General features: G+C 37.5%; 1 protein-coding gene across 1 annotated transcript in view; it reads left to right on the top strand.

The window, feature by feature from the left end:
• LOC136246072 (adhesion G-protein coupled receptor V1-like) overlaps positions 1-26,781 on the top strand; it is a 251,552-nt gene that overhangs the window by 60,234 nt on the left and 164,537 nt on the right. The window contains exons 6-8 of the mRNA XM_066037520.1: positions 11,861-12,301; positions 12,646-12,783; positions 12,831-13,055. Coding sequence (XP_065893592.1) covers positions 11,861-12,301; positions 12,646-12,783; positions 12,831-13,055 — 804 coding nt within the window. The remainder of the gene's footprint in view (positions 1-11,860; positions 12,302-12,645; positions 12,784-12,830; positions 13,056-26,781) is intronic.

Genomic DNA, 26,781 nt, shown 5'->3' with positions numbered 1-26,781 from the left:
CATAGAAATGCCATTCAGCGTGTACTCCAAAATCTGATTTGTGATAACAGAGATTCAAGAATTTTTTTCTGTTTTTGTACTGGGCAGCTGATCCATCTGAAAAATAAATTATCTTGTCTACTTTCAAAACTTTTCTTGAAGGAATTGCACTAAATGCTTCTGGAATAAATGTACAGTAATAGTGTCATGATACAAGCAATCAGATAATAACAAAGCTGATGTGTTGCAACTCTCCTGATTCTTTGTAGTATGCCACAAATGGGTGCAATGTTGCTTGTGAATTATTCCAATGATATGCTTGTCTGCATCTTGCAATACAAAGGAATGGTTCTCTGAAAAGTCGCATATTACTAGAAAATGACCAGGCATCAGGTTTAACATGGTATCTGTCTGATAAAGGGACTGTTGTTTGGCAATGAATGAATGGGGTATCAAAAGTTTAATCTGGTCACAAAATGAGTCTACAAAGTCATCTGCAGGTTTAGTGATCATCTCCAATGTTGACCTGTCTACAGACACCCACTGCTTGTACTGGATAGTATCAATAAAGTTATCATCAAATATTTCATTTAAGTAATCTTTGAGGTTTGAGATTCCTGGTCAATATTCACAAGTTTTTGAATGACAAACAGGCTGTGGTGTATTACATAATATTTATGACAAGTGCAACACAGTGAGCATAATGCTGTAAGTGAATTTCCAATTTAGCAGTGAGCTCTGCCAATTTACCAGCAATCAACATCAATTTTGTGTTTTGATGGATGGAGCAGACATACAGCATGTGTCCCACTACCTCCAGTTAAAACACAATTCTTAGGACGCAATTCAGCAAATTTAACCTTTTCAGTGAAAAATTGATCTTTAAATTGCTGGTAAACCTCTAGTTCAAACTTTTTACGAGTCTGATGATATCAGTCGAATGATGCCCAGCAAGAAAGATTGTGTCTCGATTAAAGTTGGTGACCAGAGTATTTCAATTCAAAAATGATTACTTTTAGGAAATCTAAAAGAAAAATTTTTTTGTCATCATTTGAGCCATGGCCTTGAATTGGGTTAGGCGTGGATAAAATGCCTCCTGATTTAACTAAGCTTTTTTCTTTACGAACCATGTAATTGGATCGTTTTCTATTCTTTTGATGCTCCAGCTCATTGGAAGTAGAGTCAAAATTTGTACCTTTATACTTTTCTCTTCTGTTTCATGGAATTTCATCTTCAGCTTCACTTTCATCATTGTCATCTTAACCTTACCTCCAAGTATAGATTCATGAAAATCACTTGATTTTATCTAGCTTTTACTTAGGATACTGTGCACCTGGTAGTATCTTATTTTTTACAACTGGTGATTCTCCAATTAAAGCTAAGCCTTTGTTAACGCTCTCCAGATCCTGATGTTGAAAATCATCGCCGCTTGATTCATACTGAGTTATTTCCATTTTCTGACAGTTTTTTGTACAGTTACTACATATCGTCTCTTCAAGAGTGAGAGTAAGAATTTTTGCACCCATCCAAGGTCTTAAGCTAGTTTTCTTGTGCCTTTGATTGTTAAAAGAATTACAACAACTATTAGCCCACTGCTTTTGTGCCATGCTTCAAAAAAATTGTAAGGAATAATTGATAGCTATAGAGCACTTTCCTATCTGTTTTATATGTGACAGACTATTGCTTACATCATCTATTGCTTACATCGCTATGACAGCAAATAAATAAAGTCTTCATACTTCCACTGAAGTACTTTCAGTCTTAATCACAAAAGGGACTTGTAAGGCATGTGTAGTCTGTGCAAAAAGTAAGTAAACTTTTTGATGCTTTGCATAAAAGCAAAATAAAAGAGTATAGTTTTAATTAATTAGTTTTTATGAAAATTGAATTTTTTGGTTATGTAGAACAGTAATGTGTTTACATCAGAATTCTTTTGTTAAATGACAAGTTCTGTGTTATCAGTTGCCAATGTACCCATAAAGATTGTAACGAAAATAATTATGTATACCTGCAGAACTGTTTACGTAATTTTCCTATAGTTTTTTGCAAAACTTTTATTAGCCAATTTGTCCCTTCTTGGTTTGCTCTGTTTGTACTAGTAATAGCATGGGTAGCAGTGAAATTTGGGATAAATACCACGAGTGTTGTATTGGAAATGTATTGGAAATTTACCATTTCCAATACAACAAGAGTGGTATTTATCCCAAATTTCACTGCTATACCCATGCTATTCCCAGTTAATACCATACTCGCTGCATATACGCATGCTGTGCATTAGCTTTGCTATGTCCGCAATTTGTCACTAGGTACTAAACATGTGTCAACACTAATTGTTAACATAAATTCTAGCCAATGAAATTGCAATTACAACTTTTTCACTGCTACCAGTGAAATACGGGATATATTTCACTGCTACTATTGAGACATTTGTAAGGGCAGTGAAACAGGTATGGTATTAGTGCTGTTATATACATCTAATCAAAAACAGCCAAGCTGTAAAAAAAGGTGCGGCCCCCATAAAGGCCATGGTGAAAAAAGATGTGAAATCCAAGGTGGCGGCCAAGAAATGGCTGTGATGGTAGGTTAATGGTTACATTTTAATAACAACAATTCAGGTGAATTTGGTGCCAAGACCAAGCGGCACAAAATTCACCTGAATTGCCGTTATTAAAATGTAACCATTAACCTACCATCACAGCCATTTCTTGGCCGCCACCTTGGATTTCACATCTTTTTTCACCATGGCCTTTTTGGGGGCCGCACCTTTTTTTACAGCTTGGCTGTTTTTGATTAGATATCACTTCTTTTTGTATTTGTATACTGCAAAGCCGGCCTATGGCTGGCTTTGGGGCTTTTTTAACCCATGTGTTTTTTTCTTTACCACAGGAAGAAGAAAAGAACTTAAAGAAGAATTTTAGTACTTCAATTATTTTTGATTTTATTAGTAATTATACAAATTATATACATATATTTGTTACACGCTCATTATTCCCCACAGGATTTTTTTTGCAGCTGATCTCTCTACTGGGTGACTTGAAATGTAGCTGAACTATATACAGGATGGTTTCTTTGTAGCTGAACTCTCTGTAACAGGTGATTTGTTTGCAGCTAAACTCTCTACATGGTGGTGTCTTTATAGCCGAACTCTCTACATGATGGTTTCTTTGTAGCTGAACTCTCTGTAAGGTGACTTCGTCTAGCTGAACTCTCTACAGGGTGATTTTTTTGTAGCTGAACTCTCTGCAGGGTGATGTGTTTGCAGCTGAACTCTCTACATGGTGGTTTCTTTGTAGCTGAACTCTCTACAAGGTAACTTCTTCTCTACAGGATGATTTGTTGTAGTTGAATTCTCTACTAGGTGGTTTGTATGAGGCTGAACTCTCTACATGGCGGTTTCTTTGTAGCTGAACTCTCTACAGAGTGATTTGTTTGCAGCTGAACTCTCTACATGATGGTTTCTTTGTAACTGAACACTTTACAAGGTGACTTCTTCTAGCATGATCTTTCTACAGGGTGAATTGTTGTAGCTGAACTATCTACAAGGTAACTTCTTCTAGCTGATCTCTATACAGGGTGATTTGTTTGTAGTTGAATTCTGTACAGGTGGTTTCTTTGTAGCTGAACTCTGTACATGATGGTTTCTTTGTAGCTAAGTTCTTTACAAGGTGACTTCTTCTAGCTGAACTCTCTACGGGGTAATTTCTTTGTAGCTGAACTCTCTATATGATGGTTTCTTTGTAAATGAACTCTCTACAAGGTGAATTCTTCTACCTTATCTCTCTACAGGGTGATTTGTTTGTAACTGAACTCTGTACAAGTGCGTTTTTGTGGGTGATCTCACTGCAGGTTGATTTGTTTGTAGCTGAACTCACTAAAGGGTGATTTTGCTTGTAGCTGAACTCCTTGCATTGTATCTAGTTTCTAGCTGATCTCTCTACAGGGTGATTTGTTTATAGCTGATCTCTCTACAAGTTGATTTGTGTGTAGCTGATCTCTCTGCAGGTTGATTAATTTGCAGCCGATCTCTCTACAAGATAATTTGTTTGTAGCTGAACTGTCTATAAAGTGATTTATTTGTAGCTGATCTCTCTGCAGGTTGATTTGTTTTAGCTGAACTCTCTACAGGGTGATTTACTTGTAGCTGAACTCCTTACATTGTGACTAGTTTCTAGCTGATCTCTCTACAGGGTGATTTGTTTGTAGCTGACAGTGTTGGGAGTAACGCGTTACATAAGTAACGCGTTACGTTACTTTTGTAGTAACAAAGTAATATAACGAAATACGCTATGAAAACAGGTAATATAATGCAAGATACTTTACTTACAAACGTAACGCGTTACCTAAGTAATATAATTACTGTAACGAGTCTGATATGACATTATATTATTACTAAAAGTAACGAAGTTACTAATCTCGTTAGTAATCCTCTGAGTAACGCCTAACCACAACGAAGTAACGAGGCCTATTGAATGAAGCTTATTCACTAGCTTCCTACTTATAACCAAGATTTGCACATTGTCCAACAACGCAATAATGTCACGTGATAAGGTGGTAGTTTCACACGTGACAGCTTAAGGCTGTGGACACAAAGTAATATAATATGTAATATTATTAAAGTTACTTTATTTTATGGGTAATATGTAACTGTAACTAAATAGTTCTGTTGCAAGTAATATGTAATATGTAACTAGTTACTTTTACAAAGTAACTTGCCCAACACTGGTAGCTGATCTCTCTACAAGTTGATTTGTGTGTAGCTGATCTTTCTACTGGTTGATTTGTTTGTAGCCGATCTCTCTACAGGGTAATTTGTTTGTAGCTGAACTCTGTACAAGGTGCTTTTTTGTAGGTGATCTCACTGCAGGTTGATTTGTTTGTAGCTGACCTCACTAAAGGGTGATTTGCTTGTAGCTGAACTCCTTACATTGTGTCCAGTTTCTAGCTGATCTCTCTACAGAGTGATTTGTTTGTAGCTGAACTCTCTATAAGGTGATTTATTTGTAGCTGAACTCCTTACATTGTGTGTAGTTTCTAGCTGATCTCTCTACAGGGTGATTTGTTTGTAATTGATCTCTCTACAAGTTGATTTGTGTGTAGCTGATCTCTCTGCAGGTTGATTTGTTTGTAGCCGATCTCTCTATAGGGTAATTTGTTTGTAGCTGAACTCTCTATAAGGTGATTTGTTTGTAGTTGATCTCTCTGCAGGTTGATTTGTTTTAGCTGAACTCTCTACAAGCTGATTTGTTTGTAGCCGATCTCTCTACAGGGTAATTTGTTTGTAGCTGAACTCTCTACAAGTTGATTTGTGTGTAGCTGATCTCTCTGCAGGTTGATTTGTTTGTAGCCGATCTCTCTACAGGGCAATTTGTTTGTAGCTGATCTCTCTACAGGGTGATTTTTTTGTAGCTGACCTCTCTTCAGGGTGATTTGTTTCTAGCTGATCTCTCTACAGGGTGATTTTTTGTAGCTGACCTCTCTTCAGGGTGATTTGTTTCTAGCTGATTGCTCTACAGGTTGATTTGTTTGTAGATGAACTCTCTACAGGGTAATTTGCTTGTAGCTGAACTCCTTACTTTGTGTCTAGTTTGTAGCTGATCTCTCTACAGGGTGATTTGTTTGTAGCTGAACTCCTTACATTGTGTGTAGTTTCTAGCTGACCTCTCTACAGGGTGATTTGTTTGTAGCTGATCTCTCTACAAGTTGATTTGTGTGTATATAGCTGATCTCTCTGCAGGTTGATTTGTTTGTAGCCGATCTCTCTACAGGTAATCTGTTTGTAGCTGAACTCTCTATAAGGTGATTTGTTTGTAGCTGATCTCTCTGCAGGTTGATTTGTTTTAGCTGAACTCTCTACAGGGTGATTGCTTGTAGCTGAACTCCTTACATTGTGCCTAGTTTCTAGCTGATGTCTCTACAGGGTGATTTTTTGTAGCTGAACTCTCTTCAGGGTGGTTGGTTTCTAGCTGATCTCTCTACAGGTAGATTTGTGTTGATTTGTTCATTGCTGATCGCTCTAAAGGTAATTGATTTGTTGCAGTTGAACACCCTGCAAAGTGTTTTGTTTGTAGCTGATTACTCTAAAGGGTAATTTGTTTGTAGCTGAACTCTCTCCACAGTGACTTGTGTGTAGCAGAATTCTGTGTAACTGAATTCTCTAGAGAGTGACTTAATTGTAGCTGAATTCTCTACACAGTGCATGACTTGTTTATAGCTGAACTTTCTTCAGTGTGACTTGTAATGTTCTGAATCTCTATAGTGGTATATTTGCTTAACTCTCCACATGGTGACTGTCTTCTTGCTGAACTGCCTATAAGATTAACTGTTTGCAGCTGAACTCCCTACAGAATAACTTGTGATGTAATAAAATTCTATAATGGAGTAAATAAATTAGCCGAATGCTCTATTAGGGTGACTGTTCTATTAGAGTATCTCGATCTCGCATTTGCTACACGGAGTTGGCTTTCGAATCATAACTCAGTGGTTTGTAATCCGATTCTTCTGTACTACTGCAAGGACTTTCTATGAAGATTATTCCAGCTATACACCGATTTTCAGCTCATTGCTCTAAGCGGTTTGCCTAGTAGGCGTGAAAACTAATATTTTTTTATTCATAAAAATCGATCGCGTAATTGTGACACAGGTTGGGTTTTGTGTCATATCTCCGTGGTCTTTATCTCGATTCCTTTCAAACCACCAAAAGGCACTCCTACGATGGTTACTCCATCTACATAGCAATTTTCAACTCATTCCATGAAGTAGTTTACCCTGTAGGCGTGACAACAAATCGATCTTGTTTTACGCGAATAATCGGTCATAACTCCTGAACCATTCATCGGATTTGTACCAAATTTGATGCTAGGATTCGCCTTTGGACTCCCTTTCTGTGTGCCAAATTTCAAGGTGATCGGAGTACGCGTTTGCTTGTTATAGCAATTTTTGCAAGTGTGCGAAAAGACGAAGAAGAAGAAAAAAAAACGAAGAAAAAAAAAACGAAACTTTGGCAGCTCGTATCTCGGAAATGGCTTGAGTGATTTCCTTCAAATTTGGAATGTAGACTCCCTTGGCTGGCGGGCAACTGTGTAGCAAATTTGGTTCCAATCAGATAAGTGATCACCGAGATACAAAGGTGTGATAATGACGTTTTCGTTCTTCCTGTCAATATACTCACGGTGTGGCGCGCCGGCTTCTTGGGCCGCACGACACACTACCGTGTGTCTTGATATCAGGATGAAGTACAAAACTTGTACAAATAACTACTAGGAAAATTATGATCTACAAAAATTTCAATATTGCATGCTATATTGCTCTACATAAGAATTTGGTGCTGTATTGTACTTTCTGATTGTTGTCCCAACTTGAAACTTACAGTAGTGAAAGGTATGCATGTAAGTAGTTTGTATCCAAAATATGAAGTTAATTAAAACTACCTTTTCTTTGGAAATTAAGATCAAAGCAAAAAGTACTTTTTTGTGGTTAGACATTACTTTTGAAGTAAATAGCAAACCATATATATCATTGCGAAGAGAATTTAATATCCTTTCTCGTAAAGCAAACCACAAGTTCATAGGTCAAGCCAAACACAAATTATGATGGTTTTTATGGTTACCTGTAAATCAGATCAAGTATTTTCCTCAAACTTTGAGCGGTCATATCTACTAAGGTAATTAGTCAAATGGTCTGAAATTTGGTGTGGAGTAGTTTCTCAATTGAGTCTTTGTGTGTACCAAATTATATAAAAATCAGAAGAGGTCATGTCAATTTCATGTTGATTTGGCATGGAATGACCCACACATGAAATACCAAATGTGACCGGATTTGACAAAACCAGGCTTCCACACACATCCAATTCTTTGACTTTAATCACTTGTAACTTGATCACTCAGTATGCTATTGACCTACAATTTTCACAACATTCTTTCATTGCATTATGTAATAACAGATAAAAATTTGAAAGTGATAGCTTACTCCTACATTGAGTTATGGTCCTTCAAAGTCGCACATTTGGATGTGTGTGGAAGCCTGGTTTTGTCAAATCCAGTCACAAATATCTAATGCCTGGCTTTCATCCACAGTGGACCTGTCTTGGTGGCCACTTGTACAGAAGGAAAACAGCTGCCACACAGTCTTTCGAGCGAACAGCTAGTTTCCACACCTCTTAATTATAAATTTGTAAAATCTTGAGCAAAATTTTGTGTGCAAGCAAGTGTGATGTTGTGCATTGGCAGTGCCGTGTATATGGTTGCTGCCTAGCATTGACACATCACGAGTATTGAAGTCACAATGTGTTACTGTATCATCCATCTAAATACAATCTCTGAATGTGTCCTTTAGTGTAGAGAGCAATCTTCCACAAGAAGTGACCTGCAGGTTTCAGTGTATATTGTTAACCATTACTATTGTTCACCATTGTGATTGTGAACTGTATGTACAGTGAAGCCTCGCTTAGTGGCCACCTCTTTAATAAGACCACCTCATTATATTGGCCACCTCTAGTAGATCCCAAATATAGCTAAGCAGTACTTTATGACCTCATTCATAAGGCTACCTTGTTATTCAGGCCAAATTTTTTGGTTCCACAGCTGGCCATATTAATGAGGTTTCATTGTACTTATGTGAATTTTTATTTTTCGTAACTTTTCTTCAGGTTTACTGATGGGCAGTATGAAGCATTGTTGACTGGTCCGTACATAATGTGGTGACTGGAAATGCTAAAACAGTACGTAGCATGTCTTGTATGTACATGTAATGTGTTGTAATGTGTCCACACATCCACACATCTTAGAAATAAATATAATTGTATTCTCTATACTCAGTTCCATTGTGCCACTGGGTCATAAGTGGGTTGAGTATGGATCATCCAGGACATTTGAGTCACATTTTGTCCCGGCCAAGTGGATCTCATCCACTGACAGAATATACAGGATCAGATCACGTATATAAATTACGGTGGAACTTGTTTATTGCCACCTTCACTCGAGAGGTTGTCTTTCTATACTGGTGGCCATTAAGAAAGGTTGTACTGATAGAGTGTACATACTAGAGATGCAACAATATCCTCCACTTAGTGTCGTTTGATAGTGATGCAATGGAGACTATGTATTGTTGCATTTAAATACTATTATATTGCAACTCTAGCACGTATTTATAACGGGAATGTTTGTTAACTGTTTAGACATACTGGAGCAACACCCACTCATCTGGATTCTACAAATGGAGTCATATCAACTTGTCATCGTACTTACTTGTTACTCCCATTGTGCTTGGATGAATATACATGCCGTCATGTGAGACTTGCTACCATGGCGGGCCACTGAAAAACATTTTCATAGCAGTTATATTACCGTCATTATTGTACAATTCTAACATTATTGTTGTGAAAAGTGTTTGGTATTCATGTGTCCTCTGTATGTTGCAATTACATGTAGCACTCGCGGCTATGCTTTAACATATACATAATGCATGGTGACAATTAGCTAGCTACATGTGCTAATTACTCGCAGCTTGTGTCAACAACTGGTAACCGCAGTTGTACTCTGTGTCATTCTTTAAGCCGCGCCCTTAGAGGACAAATTACGTCACGGTGGGGGCGACTAAATTTAAAAGCGATCGACGATGGTATGCAGCACCATAGATTATATCTGTGGACTATAATCTATGGCAGCACACTTCTTTGTGGCTATATGCACTGATTAACTACATAGAGCGCCAGTTGATCAATACCCAGTGACCGCAGTTGTGCTCTGCGTCATTCTTTAAATTCCGAGTAAAATTCTTAGAGAGCAAATTACGTGGGGGCGACTAAATTCAAATTTCAAACTAGCCATTCTCGAAAACATATGTTTCAATCTGAACAAAACTTTTAGAACAGTTTAAAGATACATTGCCCTACATGCCAAGCGAGTATTGCAGAAAACAACAATCTGGGTTTTGTATTTGGCCTCTAGGTCGACTGAGGACGACTGAAACTTTGTTTGGTGCTGAAATTACGACTGTAGGGTAATCATGTATGGTGAAATCGATGATGTGAATCTTGAGGCGATTGAGTGAATACTGAAGCGATAGCAGGGCAATCAATGTTTGGAATGCACAAAGGAACGCAAGGCATGCACCTGCGGTTGCGTCTAACCGCATGCGATAAAAAAAATTTAAAAAAAAAAATGAAACTTCCCCTTTGATGTCGGCAATCTCGATCACGAAACAATCAGCATGGATTTGCTTCACTGCTTGTGTGGTAGTTACTAGTGACACGATGAGTTCAACTCTGGAATTTCAGAGGGATAGCGTAAGTGGCGGGTGAGTTACAGGAAGGCCGAATTTGACAACGTTCGTTCCTGTAAAATCCTCACGTAGTGGTCGCGTCATTTATTGTCTGCGGCGCGCGTTGCTGCTTTACTGGCCGCGCGACTCTACGTGAGTCTTGATAACTGATATTGTAGTAGAAAACAAACAATTTTTCCTTGATTGTTATTTCTAAGATGTACAATATTGGTCCTTGTAGCTAGCTAGCTATTTAATTTCAAAAATAATAATCTTTGAAAATGCATTGATATTAGGAATTTTTTGAAAATTTGACCTTTCAAAAATTTCTCACTATTTGGTAATCCATTTTTGTCTAAGCAGGAAATATTTGGTCTGCTAGTATCAATACTGACATAAACATGGAGTTAGTATTGGTGGTATTGGAATTTGAGTTTTGCTGTGCTATGTGGAAACATAAGTTTTAGCTAATTTTTTCAAATTTCATATACAATGGCGGATCCAGCATGGGGCATTTGGGGCAAATGCCCCCCCCCCCCCCCCACCTTGTGGAAGAGCCATGCAGCCATGCTTCTGATTAAAGTAGCTACTAAACTTTGTGTCAGACCAAGATCAGTTTATTAACTCATAAAAATGTGCACATTTTACTAGCATAAATTACAAATTCACCTGAAACCAAAGCACACCAGTCAAACTAGCTGTAAAATTGCCACCCAGCACCGTCGTGCGTACTAGGCGCCTTTAGAATTAATTATCGCATTGCTATTGACCTTATTCACTGAATTAATTTCGTAGCGCTTATAACCCGTTGCGAAGGAGTTGTCCGCCAATGTTCGCCATTTGCAGTACCTAAACCATGGTAACATCGCAATTCTCCGCCAAATTCGCCATTTGCAGTACCATAACTATGGTAACATGATAGCAACGGTCGTGCTTGCCCAGTTTTAGAACTCAAAATGGCGTCCAAAGCACTATCGTCATGGTGAATGTGGACCCTTGTATGGCTTTGCATGACATCAGAGGACGATTACTGTTCTAAATGAATAAGGTCTATTAAAAAGATATTCAGAGCCTTTTAAATAGCTTTTAAGACTTCACAACCATCCAAAAAAGCCAGAATGGCAAAAATCAACTGTGAGACACTACTAAGAGGTGATTATTTGCTGCTTCAAAATGCAGCAACTAACAAGAGAATCTGGCTCTCCCCAACCACCTATAACTGAGCCTGTTTGTGCCCCTCCCCTTGCCAGCTCCTGGATCCGCCCCTGATATAGCTTATAACATTATATGAAATTGTGTTATGACCATGCAATTAAGTAGGTAGTCAGTTTTGTATATAAAAGCTACAAATTACCAAATGATGTTCAATTTCAGTAGTGATATATGAACTGATATGTAATGGAGTGTAGTTTATGGCCATATTCCTGGTCTTTTACATATCATTATTATGCCAAGGGTAGTTTTGGTGTATGGATATAACTGACGTGTTTTGAAACAAAAATAACTACAGGTTTATTAAGGTTTCAAAAAAAGCAAAATTTTACTATGCATAAACTGCATGGTTAGAGTGTAGCTCTCTTAGTACATCATTACAGCTGTGAAGTGAACTCAACTTATTTCACAGTTCCACCAATGATAAATGCTACTTTGAAACTAATGGAGTTCTTCCCACGAGTGAATTTATCAATGGACTTAATAGACCTACTGGATGAGGTGAACTTCTCTACAGAAATGATTGATATGTTGTTAGCAGACAATGTTACTGATGAAGTGTATGTAGTTAGTGTGGATGAGTCAGGCAGTGTAGAGATTCCCTACAATGTCAGTAATGCGTTCATCTTTTGTGTGGTGTATGGAAGAGAAGAACCTTCTGTAAACTGGACCACACCCCCACTTGATGATAACTATATCAATCCAGTCAGTGTTAACATGATGGGATTAGTTTATGTGGTAACTAGTTTGCTTAACATCACAAAATTTACCACTGATCATGTTGGTGCATATCAGTGTAATGCTAACAACTGTGCTGGAACTACATCTCAGGGAATTGCTGTAACCAAACAAGGTAATGTCAAAAACATATGGCACGTATGTGACTGAGTTGTGGAAAATCACCACAATTAGAATGTTGGAAACTAGCATGGTGCTGTTAATAGCAGAAAACACATTTCAAATATTTCTAAAAATTGTCTTGTAATTCAAGTTATCTATGTTTTATACTACCCTTAAATTGGTAGGAATGTAATTTACAATGCTGTGTTTCAGAACTAAATAATTAATGCATTGAATGCACTCATAAGGGTGATTTTCCAAAATTTGGTCACATATATAGTATTGATAGAATTAAAAGCTTTCACGACTACGAAGCTAATTTATTCATTACTAATTCCCTATTATTACTCCATGTAGTGGTTTATTTTGTGAGCTTTAGTAGTGGAACATTTTCTGGTAGAGAAGGTTCATCATCTACCATCTCCCTAACTGTATCACAACCAGCACCATTTGATATCACATTAACACTTCAATCAACTGATATAACAGCTGCAAGTGAGTACTAGTAGTATCTGCTCATCACTGTAGTGTCTTGTGTACAGTTGGGGATGACTACACCTTCAGTGGCTCCACTAATCGTAATGTTGATGTTATCATACCAGCTGGGGACCTGTCACATGATGTATCATTCACTGTTGTTGATGATAATATCTTAGAACCTGTTGAATTATTTGAAATGAATATTATGATAACATCAACTTCTAAAGATGTTCTGTTGGGTGGAACTAGTGCAGCTACTGTATCACTACAGGATAGAGTTGGATTTAGTAAGTGTTTTTAAATGCTGCATAATTTCTAAATGTTTTGTGCTGTTTGTTTATCTTGAAGAGTACCTGCTGTATTTCCTTGTTTAAAAGCTACATTTGAATAAATGCTTGTCTTGATTATAGGTTGGGAGGTTTCTAGCACATTATAAAAGAACAAATGCTGGTATAAATAAATATAGACCAGGGATATTATTGAAGTCTACTGTTAGAGGCTTTAATTCTCTCTCTTACTGTTATAGTTAAACAAGCTGACAAGGTTACTATGCTTAGACACCCAAGGATGATGTATGTGTGAGTTACTTACAAATTAATTTCCAAGGCACGCTGATATTGGTTGTGGTCGGCTAAGTAGTTTAGAAAATTTCCCTGACTGAACAGGATAAAGGTTTAGTGAAAGAAAGTGGACTGTTTCTGTTAGAATTAAGCCTCACCATCCCTTTAAATTGATATTGTCAGCATTAAACCGTGACATTAGTGCGTTAGCACCAATGATGTCTGTCTTGTGCCCAAATTGAGTTATCAGTAAGACTATTTCTTTGGTAAAGAAAAAGGGAAGAAAAGTGGCTGCAAATATCAATATTTACCCTTCCAATGTATTGGATAATATCAGCACTATACCATGACAATAATGCATCACTGATGCCTGTCTTGTACAGATAGTAAGCTAACAGTAAGGCTATTTTCAGTATTTTGTTTTTGACTTTGCTAATTGTGACTGGCCCAACACAACTGTGGATGTTTTGAATTTCTGTTTATTGAATATTCTGTTTTATAATGTACTAGGTATAATTTTGGGAGTTACAGCCCTGTAAAGTGGTAACAACAAAAAAATCTATTTATACAGCAAGTGTAGGAATAAATTAATTCACTAACTAAAACGGTTGTAACTTACAAGCAGAATGATACACTGAGTTAAAATTTGCACCTTGTTTGCCATTTGCATAGGGGATTGGATTACGTTTCCTTGTATCACATTTCTTCATTGCATGCAAAGGCAAAATTAGTGAAGAAAGAATGATTGCATACTATTGTTTCAATGTGACATAAACAAATGTCCATAACATCCATATCCGTAAGTCTACTGCAATGAAACAACGATTTCCAAGCTCTTCTTGAGTAGGTGAATGAGATGATATCCAGGTTTTTATTGTTAGTCCCTTTCTTCACTACGAACAAAGTGCTTAAAAATTTTAAAGTACTTCACTTATTGCTTTATACGTATACTACAACCATTTTCCAATCATTTTAGGCATTTACTACATTTGTTTGTTCAGTTAACATGCTGTATATAAGTACATTCTCTATGCTTACTGTTACAACAATAGTATTCTACCATGACTCAACTTAAGTTAAAAACCCATTGACGGCCAAATTCTCTGGGACCACTGGCCGAATTGCCAAATTGCATCATGCTAACCGTCCGTTACACAGAACTACTTAGTAACTATATATTTAAATACTCTCTATAAACTAAGGAGGTCAACTGTGTTGTTTTTGTTTACCTAACAGTAACCGCAACAAAGTTATTAAACAACAAAGTCTAAACTTTGGTAAAAACCGGCCAGCATAAACAACAGAATCCCAACTAGCTATTTACTAAGGTGAATTACACTCTAAAGAGCTATTCTATGCAGTTTACTTACAGTGCAATCCATTTCATTAGGTCTAAGTCCCTGAAATTAGGTTAGGTAATCCTAAGGCTGCAGCACATGTTGCTGTCAGACCTTCAGTGCTGGTCACTGTAAAGTGCTAATAATAAAAAAATAATAATTTCACAGCTGGTTTCTTCGTGAGTTGTCCCATTTCTGCTGTTGTGCATATGTATCTGCACTCACGTCCACCAAGCCACATCTGGGATAAAATAGCTGACTGTCGACCTTGCCCATCTCCATCGATGTATAACACTTTCTTTGTTATCAGCTACTGGTTTCAATTCAAAGAACGATTTGATTAGCATATTATAAAGGTTACACTTTATTCTATTAGATAACAAACACATATTAGTCAGGAAGGATTTGGTTATCCTAGAGATAGAACCTCTGTGGTCGTGTCCGTTTCAGTACTAGCGCATCTTGCTATGAAATGTGTTTTACAAGTTATAACTAGGCTAAAGTTTATTCTATGAGTGAGATATAATGCCATGCCGCCAAATGGCAGCAGTGGCCATTAATACGTTAAATACTTAGCATCACTTGGATCTATCCAAAATAAATTCCCAGTCTCAAATAAGGGCTCAGCTAGTTTACAGGCTAGGTCAAAAATGCTGGGAGAGAAATAAAGCCTTCATACGAGGAAAGTCAGTACAGTAGTGGTGAATGTTTATTTGTAAAGCAATATCCACACAAAACAGCCAAGCTGTGAAAAAATGGTGCGGCCTTAAAAAGCCTGAGTGAAAAAAAGTTGTGAAATCAAAGGTGGTGGCCAAGAAATGGCTGCAATGATGCTAATACTAATAAATTTTAACAACGCACAAATTTTAACAACGCACAAATTTTAACAACGTACACAGCCATTATTAAAAATTTTTAGCATTAACATCATTGCAGCCATTTCTTGGCCGCCACCTTTGATTTCACAACTTTTTTCACCCAGGCTTTTAAGGCCACACCATTTTTTCACAGCTTGGCTGTTTTTGTGTGGATTCCACTCCTTCTTGTACTTTATAATTTGAGGTTTGTTTTTACTCACATTTCTTCTTTTCTATGTAGATACAATGATGGTTATTGAAGACAGACTTATAAATGTATTTCATTGCATGATTTAATTCAACATTTGATAATATTATTGAAATACTCTAATAGAGTGCACATTTTTTTTGAGGACTTCTAATAGAACATACATAGAATGTTCTAGAACAATCTAGTACTTCTATTGGTAGATCTATGAAATTACAAATGTTTGATTATAATCAGATTTCAACTAGAAATTTCATTTATAAAGCAGAAATTAAGTGAGGTGATCAGCCAAGGTAGCAGTGGTTCAGTGGTTAAAGATGCAGGTGTTAAGTATGGAAGTCCCTGGTTCGAACTCCGGTTAGTTTTTTTTCAACATCTTTTGTACACCTTTTTTACCCCGTGGTGACCGCTCTATTAGAGTATCTCGATCCCGCGATTTTACACTTGCCTAGTTTTTGCTTTATAACTTTGTCGCTGTAACTCCATTGTTATTCAAACTATCAAAAGGCACTGCTACGATGATCAGCCTATCTACACACCTATTTTCAAGTTATTTTTATAGTCGGTTTACTCTGTAGCTGTGACAGAAGTTTGATCTTTTTTTACGTGAATAAACGCTTATAACTCATTGAAGATTACTCAGATTCACAGCAAACTTGGTACGTGAATCCACCGTTATACGCTCTTCATTTATGCTAAACATCGAGACAATCGAGTCACACGTTTGAATTTTATAGCAACTTTGCAAAGTGTGCGAAAAGAAATCAAAACCCCCGTACGGCATAAGAAGAAAAAAACAAAGAAATTAAAATGAAATTTTGAATGCCCATATCTCGCAAATGGCTGTTGCAAATTTGATCAAATTCGCTGTGTGGCGTACCCTATCTGGGGGACAGCTATAATGCAAAAATGGTGTGCTTTGGAGAAGGGGCCATGGAGCTATGCATGCATGAAAAAGCTGTTTTCTTTCTTCCTGTAAATATACTCACGGTGTGGTCGCCGGCTTTCTTGGCCACACGACACACTACAGTGTGTCTTGATTAACAAATACAATGTTATGTTTGGTTGATACTTGAACCCTTAAAATGTTTAATAAACCAGAGTACAGTTTACGGTTGCCCAAGTGCAGTGTCGTTTCTCACAAGTGCATCTGATGAAAAAACTCACTAATTAAAGGATGTGGCAGCCATTTTGCTAGCAAGTCATGAAGGATAATGACTCGATAGCGAAATGGCTGCCATGTCCTTTAATTAGCAAGTTTTTTAATCATGTGCACTAACGAGAAATAACGTTGCGCTTGGGTATTACCATAGGTGATGATTCACTTTCTTTAAGGACTTATTATTCTAGTGATTTCTACTAGCTTGTAAAATTCCTAATTTTTCAGCATAAACTCTTGCTTTATGATTAGTGAATTTCTACAGCACTGCATCAAAGGAAAGAATAGTGCCAATCATATGAGATCAAGACACACGGTATGTCGTGTGGCCAAGAAAGTCAGCGACCACACCGTGAGTATACTTACAGGAAGAAAGAAAAAGGCTTTTTCATGCGTGCATAGTTCCATGGCCCCTTCTCCAAAGCACACCATTTTTTGTATTATAGCTGTCCCCAAAGTAGGGTACACCACACAGCAAATTTGATTAAATTAGCAACAGTCATTTGCGAGATATGGGCGTTCAAAATTTCGTTTTAATTTCTTCGTTTTTTTCTTATGTCGTACGGGGGCTTCAATTTCTTTTCGCACACTTTGCAAAAATTGCTATAAAATGCAAATGTGCAGCTCGATTGCCTTGATCTTTGGTACAAATGAAGAGTGTATAATGGTGGATTCATGTACCAAGTTTGTTAGAATCTGAGTAATACTCAAGGAGTTATGAGCATTTATTCACGTAAAAAAGATCAAACTTCTGTCATGGCTACAGGGTAAACCAAGTATAGAAATAACTTGAAAATTGGTGTGTAGATAGGCTGATCATCGTAGCAGTGCCTTTTGATAGTTTGATTAGCAAGAGAGTTACAGCAACAAAATTATAAAGCAAAAACTAAGCAAGTGTAAAATCGTGGGATCGAGATACTCTAATAGAGCAGTCACCATGGGGTAAAAAAGTGTGCAAAAAATGTTGGAAAAAAACTTACCAGAGTTTGAACCAGGGACCTCCATACCTAACACCTGCATCCTTAACCACTTAACCACTGCTACTTTGGCTAATAACTTCACTTAATTTCTGCTTTATAAATGATCAGAAATTTCTAGTTGAAATCTGATTATAATCAAACGTTTGTAATTTCATAGATCTACCAATAGAAGTACTAGATTGTTCTAGAACATTCTGTGTATGTTCTATTAGAAGTCCTCAGAAAAAATGTGCACTCTATTAGAATATTACAATAATATTATCAAATATTGAATTAAATCATGCAATGAAATACATTTATAAGTCTGTCTTCAATAATCATCATTGTATCTACATAGAAAAGAAAAAAATGTGAGTAAAAACAAACCTCAAAGTCAGCCATAAGCTGGTTTTGGGGCCTTATAAAGTACAAAAAGAAGTGAAATCCACACAAAAACAGCCAGGCCGTGAAAAAATGGTGTGGCCTTAAAAAACCTGGGTGAAAAAAGTTGTGAAATCAATAGTGGCGGCCAAGAAATGGCTGCAATGATGTTAATGCTAAAAAATTTTAATAATGGCTGTGTGCATTGTTAAAATTTATTAGCATTAACATCATTGCAGCCATTTCTTGGCCGCTGTCACAGTGATATATGTTTCCCCGGGTAATGTGTTTCCCGCACACATATCCCTAGGGATCCGTGTTTCCCCGCACACATATCACTAGGGATCCGTGTTTCCCACCAAAAGCTGTCAGTGATATGTGTTTCCCGTAGCGATTTTTTAAATATTTCACCGCACACACATATCCCCAGGGATTCGTGTTTCCCCGCACATATATCACCAGGGATCCGTGTTTCCAACTCAGATATAGCCGTTGTGCAGTAACTCCAAGGTCTATATGGCTAGTTGCAAACAGTACGCGATCCAACCATTCAGTAGATATATTGCTATCTAGCTAATAGACACCCATGCATATTGCATGTATTTAGCTATAGTTAGCTAACTAGCTAACTAGCTACTATATAAGCTAATACAATAATTATACTAGCTAGCTATACTAATAATCAGAACTATAGTCATTTAAAATAAACTTTGTTGCTCTTCTCTGGACCTGCTCAATAAGTGTGATGTCCTTGACAGGGGCGGATATAGGATTTATAAAAGGGGGGACTAACTCAAGGTACTGATCTCTTGGGTAGAGGTGTACAAAGCACACTTCCCAGCATGCAAAGCATGCTGGAACTAGGGAGTCTGGGAGCATGCTGGAACTAGGGAGTCTGGGGGCATGCCCCCCAGGAAATTTTGAAAAATAGATGCTAAAATACTGCAATTTGGAGACATTCCCAGATAAAATTCATAATATTTTCTGCCTGTAGATTATATATACTGCCTTTAGATTATAGGTATGGCTCTCTGAAGTATTTTGCTAATGGAAAAGTTTGGGTAGGTACAGACAACCAAGTACATGATGCACCCCTCCCACAATTGCACAACACTGAATAGGTGCATGTTAGAATAATGTTGAAAGTGGAAAATTTTGAAATTTGAACAATACAAGATTGAATCTGCAGCATTTTCAATGGAAATTGTGTACCTGAATTAAGTATTGCCTCACATATTAACTACACAAGTGGATGAATGAAGCCCTTTAAACAGACCAATGCACTTCATTGTATGTATAGGTGCAGGCAGATTCAGAAAAATTTCATAACAGAACCAACTACATCTTTCCAGTGAATGTTCTATTAGAATAGTTAGCTGATTGCTCTATTAGAGTATCTCGATCTTGTACACCTCCAATGCTGATCCAGGTTCTTGTCGCATAAACTTTAGCATAAATCCACTGATAATACCTTGGAAAGATGTTTATAAGGTGGTTTTATGAGTATTTGTATTATTATAGTGATCATATAATTATGCTAAGACAAAATTTCATTATGATTTTCAGCATATTGATCAAGTAAAGCCTAAATATGAAGGGGAGCTTCAGCCCCCAAAGCCCTCCCCCCGGATCCGCCCCTGCTTGATATGGTTAGGTTTCCAAATCACTGAACAGCATATAACTTGCGATCTCACTAAGGAAATATACAAAGTTCTCTTGGCTGTCACTGTTTGATGCTTGCTAAAGCTGCGATGGAGCAGTCCTAGCATTCTGTAGGTCTTAGGGATTATGTTTTTGTAGTGTTGATCCCAAGATAGGTCTGATGACATTATAATACCGAGATCTTTATGTGAACTATTTGTTAAAACCTGTGTGTCAGCTATTTTGTAATTATAGTGATGACTTTTGCATTAATATAGGTGGACACTCTTTTATGGATTAAAGAACATATTATTTCTCGTACTCCACAAAGTTGCTGAGTCTAAATCATTTTGAAACAGTGAAATATCTAACAGTATTATAAATCTTGGTGTCGTCAATGAATAGTAAAGTTTTACTGATGGTAACGCAAGATGGTAAATCATTCATGTAAATAATGAAGTGTATAGGGGTCCCAAAATACTCCCTTGGGGAACCCCAGATAGAACCGGCAAAGGGGTAGATAATGACTGACTGCATGCCAAAGCTGTAGCTACATTGATTAGTTATACATAGCTGCAACCACATGATTTACTCTATATAGCTAGAGATAGTATTTTATTGTATACATGTATTTGTAGCTACTGTTTTATTAAACTGATGCTATAGCTACATAGCCAAATCACAGCACAGTTTAGCAGTTATAGTTGAATACCAGTGAATGGCTTGATTTCCTCCATCAACATGTATACTTATAATATCTATCTAGTTGTATAGGTATGGCTAGCTATGATTATTAAAAGTGCATGCGCGCCTATGCTAACACTACGTACGTTGCACATGACTTTATAAAGGGGAAACATATTACCCGGGGAAACACATATCACTGTGACTTGTAGGTCGCTAGCGAGTTAGTGATATGTGTGCGGGGAAACACGGATCCCTAGGGATATGTGTGCGGGAAACACGTTACCCGGGGAAACATATATCACTGTGACACCGCCACCTTTGATTTCACAACTTTTTTCACCCGGGCTTTTTAAGGCTGCACCATTTTTCACAGCTTGGCTGTTTTTGTGTGGATCAAGACACATGGTAGTATGTCATGCAGCCCAAGAAGTCGGCGCGCCACACCGTGAGTATATCAACAGGAAGAAAGAAAACACAATTTTCACACCTATGTAACTCTGTGATCCCTAATGCGATTGAAACCACATTTGCTAAAGAAATGCCGGCCAATAAGGGGAGTCCACATACCAAATTTGAAGAAAATCGCTCCAGCCATTTCTGAGATACAAGCAAACAAAATTTCGTTTTAATTTCTTCAATTTTTTCTTCTTCATTTTGCACACTTCGCAAAATCCGCCATAAAACACGAATGTGTGCTACAATCGGGCTGAACTTTGGCACACTTAAACGGCGCATTAAGGCGGATCTCAGTACCAACTTTGGTAGGAATCCGATGAACATACACGGAGTTATGATTGATTATTCGCGTAAAATAAGGTCGAAGGTCTGTCATGCCCACAGGGTAAACAGCTTGAAGGAATGAGCTGAAAATTGATATGTAGATGGAGTAACCATCGTAGGAGTGCGTTTTTGTGGTTTGAACAGAATCGAGATAAAGACCATGAAGATATGACACAAAACCCAACCTGTGTCACAATTGTGCAATCGATTTTTATGAATAAAACAACTATTAGTTTTTACGCTTACCAGGCAAACCGCTTAGAGCAATGAGCTGAAAATCGGTGTGTAGCTGGAATAATCATCATAGAAAGTCCTTGCAGTAGTACAAAAGAATCAGATTACAAACCATTGAGTTATGATTCGAAAGTCAACTACGTGTAGCAAATGCGAGATCGAGATACTCTAATAGAACAGTCACCCTAATAGAGCATTCGGCTACGTTTATAACTTACTCCATTAAAGAATTATTTTACATTGCAAGTTATTCGGTAGGGAGTTCAGCTACAGTTAATCTTATAGACAATTCAGCTAGAAACAAGTCACCCTGTAGTGAGATTAGCTAGAAGTCACTATGTAGAGGGTTCAGCTACAAAGAACCACCCTATAGAGAGTTCAGCTGCAAACAAATCACCCTGTAGACAGTTCAGCTATGAACAGATCACCCTGTAGAGAGTTCAGCTACATACAATTCACCCTGTATAGAAATCAGCTATAAAAAAGAATTTACCTTGTAGAGAGTTCAGCTACAAAGAAACCATCATGTAGGGAGTTCAGCTGCAAACAAATCACCCTGTAGAAAGTTCAGCTATGAAAAGATCACCCTGTAGAGAGTTCAGCTAGAAGAAGTGACCTTGTAGAGAGTTCAGCTATAAAGAAACCACCATGTAGAGAGTTCAGTTGCAAACAAGTCACCCTGTAGACAGTTCAGCTATGAACAGATCACCCTGTAGAGAGTTCAGCTAGAAGAAGTCACCTTGTAGAGAGTTCAGCTATAAAGAAACCACCATGTAGAGAGTTCAGCTGCAAACAAGTCACCCTGTAGACAGTTCAGCTATGAACAGATCACCCTGTAGAGAGTTCAGCTACATACAATTCACCCTGTATAGAGATCAGCTAGAAAAAAGAATTTACCTTGTAGAGAGTTCAGCTACAAAGAAACCATCATGTAGGGAGTTCAGCTGCAAACAAATCACCCTGTAGAAAGTTCAGCTATGAAAAGATCACCCTGTAGAGAGTTCAGCTAGAAGAAGTCACCTTGTAGAGAGTTCAGCTACAAAGAAACCACCATGTAGAGAGTTCAGCTGCAAACAAATCACCCTGTAGAGAATTCAGCTACAAATAAATCGCCCTGTAGAGAGATCAGTTAGAAACACTCACCCTGTAGTCACATCAGCTAGAAGAAGTTACCTTGTAGAGAGTTCAGCTGCAAACAAATCACCCTGTAGAGAGTTAAACTATAAACAGACAACCCTGCAGAGAGTTCAGCTAGAGTCAAGTCACCTTGTAGAGAGAATCCTGTAAAGAGTTCATCTACATACAAGCAAATCACCCTGTAGAGTGTTCAGCTACATTTTAAGTCATCCAGTAGAGAGATCAGCTGCAAAAAAAGTTATCCTGTAGGGATTAATTGACATGTAATAAATACATGTATTATTTATAATTTTCACATTTACTGATAAAATCAGAATTAGTCAAAGTATTTATAAAATCTGCTTTATCTTTTTCTTCTTCCTGTGGTAAAGAAAAAAAGATAGGTTAAAAAGCCCCAAAGCCGGCCACAGGCCGGCTTTGGGGTATACAAATACAAAAAGAAGTGAGATCTAATCCAAAACAGCCAAACTGTAAAAAAAAAAGAGTGCGGCCCTCAGAAAGGCTATGGAGAAAAGATGTGAAATCCAAGGTGGCGGCCTAGAAATGGCTGTGATGGTAGGTTAATGGTAAAAATTTTAATAACGACAATTCAGGTGAATTTTGTGCCAAGACCAAGCGGCACCAAATTCACCTGAATTGTCGTTATTAACATTTTTACCATTAACCTTCCATCACAGCTATTTCTTGGCCGCCACCTTGGATTTCACATTTTTTCACCATAGCCTTTCTGAGGGCCTCACTCTTTTTTTACAGCTTGACTGTTTTGGATTAGATCAAGACACACGGTAGTGTGTCGTGCGGCCCAAGAAGCCAGCGCGCCACCCGTGAGTATATTAACAGGAAGAAAGAAAATGCAATTTTCACACCTATGTAGCTCTGTGATCCCTTATCCGATTCCAGCCATTTCCGAGATACGAGCGAACAAAATTTCGTTTTAATTTCTTCATTTTTTTCTTCTTCATCTTCTTCATTTCGCACACTTTGCAAAATCCACCATATTACACGAATGCGTGCTCGGATTGGGCTGAAATTGGCACACTTAAAGGGCTCATTAAGGCGGATCTCCGTACCAACTTTGGTAGGAATCCGATGACCATTTGCGTAGTTATGACCGATTATTTGCGTAAAATAAAGTCGAAGGTCTGTCACGCCTACAGGGTAAACCCCTTGGAGGAATCAGTTGAAAATTGATATGTAGATGGAACAACCATCGTAGGAGTGCCTTTTTGTGGTTTGAAAAGAATTGGGATAAAGATCATGGAGATATGACACAAAACCCAACCTGTGTCAAAATTATGCGATCTATTTTTATGAATTAAAAAAAATATTAGTTTTCTTGTCTACCAGGCAAACCGCTTAGAGCAGTGAGCTGAAAATCAGTATGTAGCTGGAATAATCATCATAGAAAGTCCTTGCAGTAGTACAGAAGAATCAGATTACAAACCACTGAGGTATGATTTGAAAGGCAACTACGTGTAGCATATGCGAGATAGAGATTCTCTAATAGAACAGTCACCCTAATAAAGCATTCAGCTGCATTTACAATTTACTCAATTATATTACATTGCAAGTTATTCTGTAGGAAATTCAGCTACAAACAAGTCACCCTGTAGTCAGATCAGCTAGAAGAAGGTATCTAATAGAGAGTTCAGCTACAAAGAAACCATCATGTAGAGAGTTCAGCTTAAACAAATCACCCTGTAGAGAATTCAGCTACAAACAAATTGCCCTGTAGAGAGATCAGCTAGAAGAAGTTACCTTGTAGAGAGTTTAGTTACAAAGAAACAATCATGCAGAGAATTCAGCTGCAAACAAATCACCCAGTAGAAAGTTCACACTGTACAGAGTTCAGTTAGAAACAAGTCTTCCTGTAGAGAGATCAGCTAGAAGAAGTCACCTTGTAGAGAGTTCAGCTACAAAGAAACCACCATGTAAGAGAGTTCAGCTGCAAACAAATCACCTGTAGAGAGTTCAGCTAGGAACAAGTCACCCTGTAGAGAGATCAGCTAGAAACAAGTCACCCTGTAGAGAGTTCAGCTAGAAGAAGTTACATTGTAGGGAGTTCAGCTACAAAGAAACTACCATGTAGAGAGTTCAGCTGCAAACAAATCGCCCTGTAGAGAATTCAGCTACAAAAAAAATCACCCTGAAGAAAGATCAGCTAGAAGAAGTTACCTTGTAGAGAGTTCAGCTACAAACAAATCATCCTGTAGAGAGTTCAGCTACAAACAAGCCATCTGGTAGAGAGATCAGCTAGAAGGATCACCTTGTAGCTAAAAAGAAATCACCTTACTTCATCTTTCTTCTTCCTGTGGTAAAGAAAAAAATGATAGGTTAAAAAGCCCTAAAGCTGGCGCTTTGGGGTATACAAATACAAAAAGAAATGAACTCTAATCCAAAACAGCCAAGCTGTAAAAAAAGAGTGCAGCCCTCAGAAAGGCTATGGTGAAAAAGATGTGAAATCCAAGGTGGCAGCCAAGAAATGGCTGTGATGGTAGGTTAATGGTAAAAATTTTAATAACAACAATTCAGGTGAATTTTGTGCCAAGACCAAGCGGCACCAAAATTCACGTTGTTATTAAAATTTTTACCATTAACCTACCATCACAGCCATTTCTTGGCTGCCATCTTGGATTTCCCATCTTCTTTCACCATAGCCTTTCTGAGGGCCGCACTCTTTTTTTACAGCTTGGCTGCTTTGGATTAGATTATAATTACATGACAAAATGCATGCCTCTAACTAATAAACACAACAGCAATTTCACATAAAGTTCAGAGTTCTATTATTGTCTAGAAAAGGGATTAATAGGAAAAAGCAGCAAGGCCATGATGTGTGTCTTTTATGTGCTGCAGTATATCTGTTGGTCTGAAGTGAAATGTAATGGTGAAAAAATCTAACCCAGTAGTGTTAGCCATTATTGAGTTATGCCTGTTTCAAAACATCAGTCAGTTAGGCAGTTAGTTGTCAGTCATTAGAAAATTCCACTGAAAATATTTTTAAACTTCACAGCACCTTATTGGAAGTATTTCATGGTTGAACTGAAGTCACATATAGAATTAGTTGTACATGCCATGACAAAAGTATTAAGTGTGAAGCTAGTTTCTTGTTTATTTTATTTTATTGCAAGAAAGTCATTATTCCCACTTACTATCATACTGTATGATATCAGCTATTAAATCAATACTTATTTTCTATATGTACCTTCAAAAGTTACTTGGATTGGATTCAGTTTTCAGACGTACATTACATAGACGAAATGATTGTAACTTTACATCACATTGATGCAAACAAGACAGTGATTAGACATTAATATGTCAGGTCATTTCAAAGGATTACCTATAGTAGAGTCTGCATAACCTCTTAAGTGTTAAATTTATTAAATAATGCTGCCATTTTCTATAACAAGTGTAATTAAAACTTAATTTAAAAATGAAGTGTGGTTCCAGCAATAAAAAGTAGTGGCATCAGTCAGTCAGTCAGTCAGCTTGTCAGGCAGAAAATTCCACAGAAATTTATTGGAATGGGATTATCCTACTGGCACTTTTGGGATTGATTACACCTAACCAATACTGCCAAACTGGAAAGTGTGTTTGTTTTAATTAACCATTCAAGGACCAAATTAATTTTCAAGTATAGAGAGCTTGTATACAAAATGTGCATACAGATATTGCTTGACAACTGTTGCTACTCAGCCATAGTTGAGGGCAAATTTCAATTGTGACGAATGTTCTTGGTTTGCCACAACAAGCTACACACAACGAGAATCACTGCCAGATGCTAGGATAAGGTTATAGTTTGATGCGCTACGATGAATTACCACCGAGATATGGCTGATCAAAGTAGCAGGTGTAGAGTAATGGTGGACAATAATGGAAGAGCTACTTTTTCTTGGTGGCCTAGCAGCGGAGTTTCTTTTCAAACAAAGTAATACTTGGTGTGATTTTGTCAGGAATGTCATGGTGAATATCGTGATGTTAGCAAATTCTTTCTATTGTGTACTGATAAGTAGTTATAATGGCTTATACTAGCCCATGTACTTGTGCCCAATATATTGGGCGTTGGTCCTCAAAGG

The sequence above is a fragment of the Dysidea avara genome, chromosome 15, assembly GCF_963678975.1.
Source record: "Dysidea avara chromosome 15, odDysAvar1.4, whole genome shotgun sequence".
Taxonomy (NCBI): domain Eukaryota; kingdom Metazoa; phylum Porifera; class Demospongiae; order Dictyoceratida; family Dysideidae; genus Dysidea; species Dysidea avara.
Note: the sequence above shows the minus strand (reverse complement) of the source record. Positions and strands in the feature narration are given on the sequence as shown.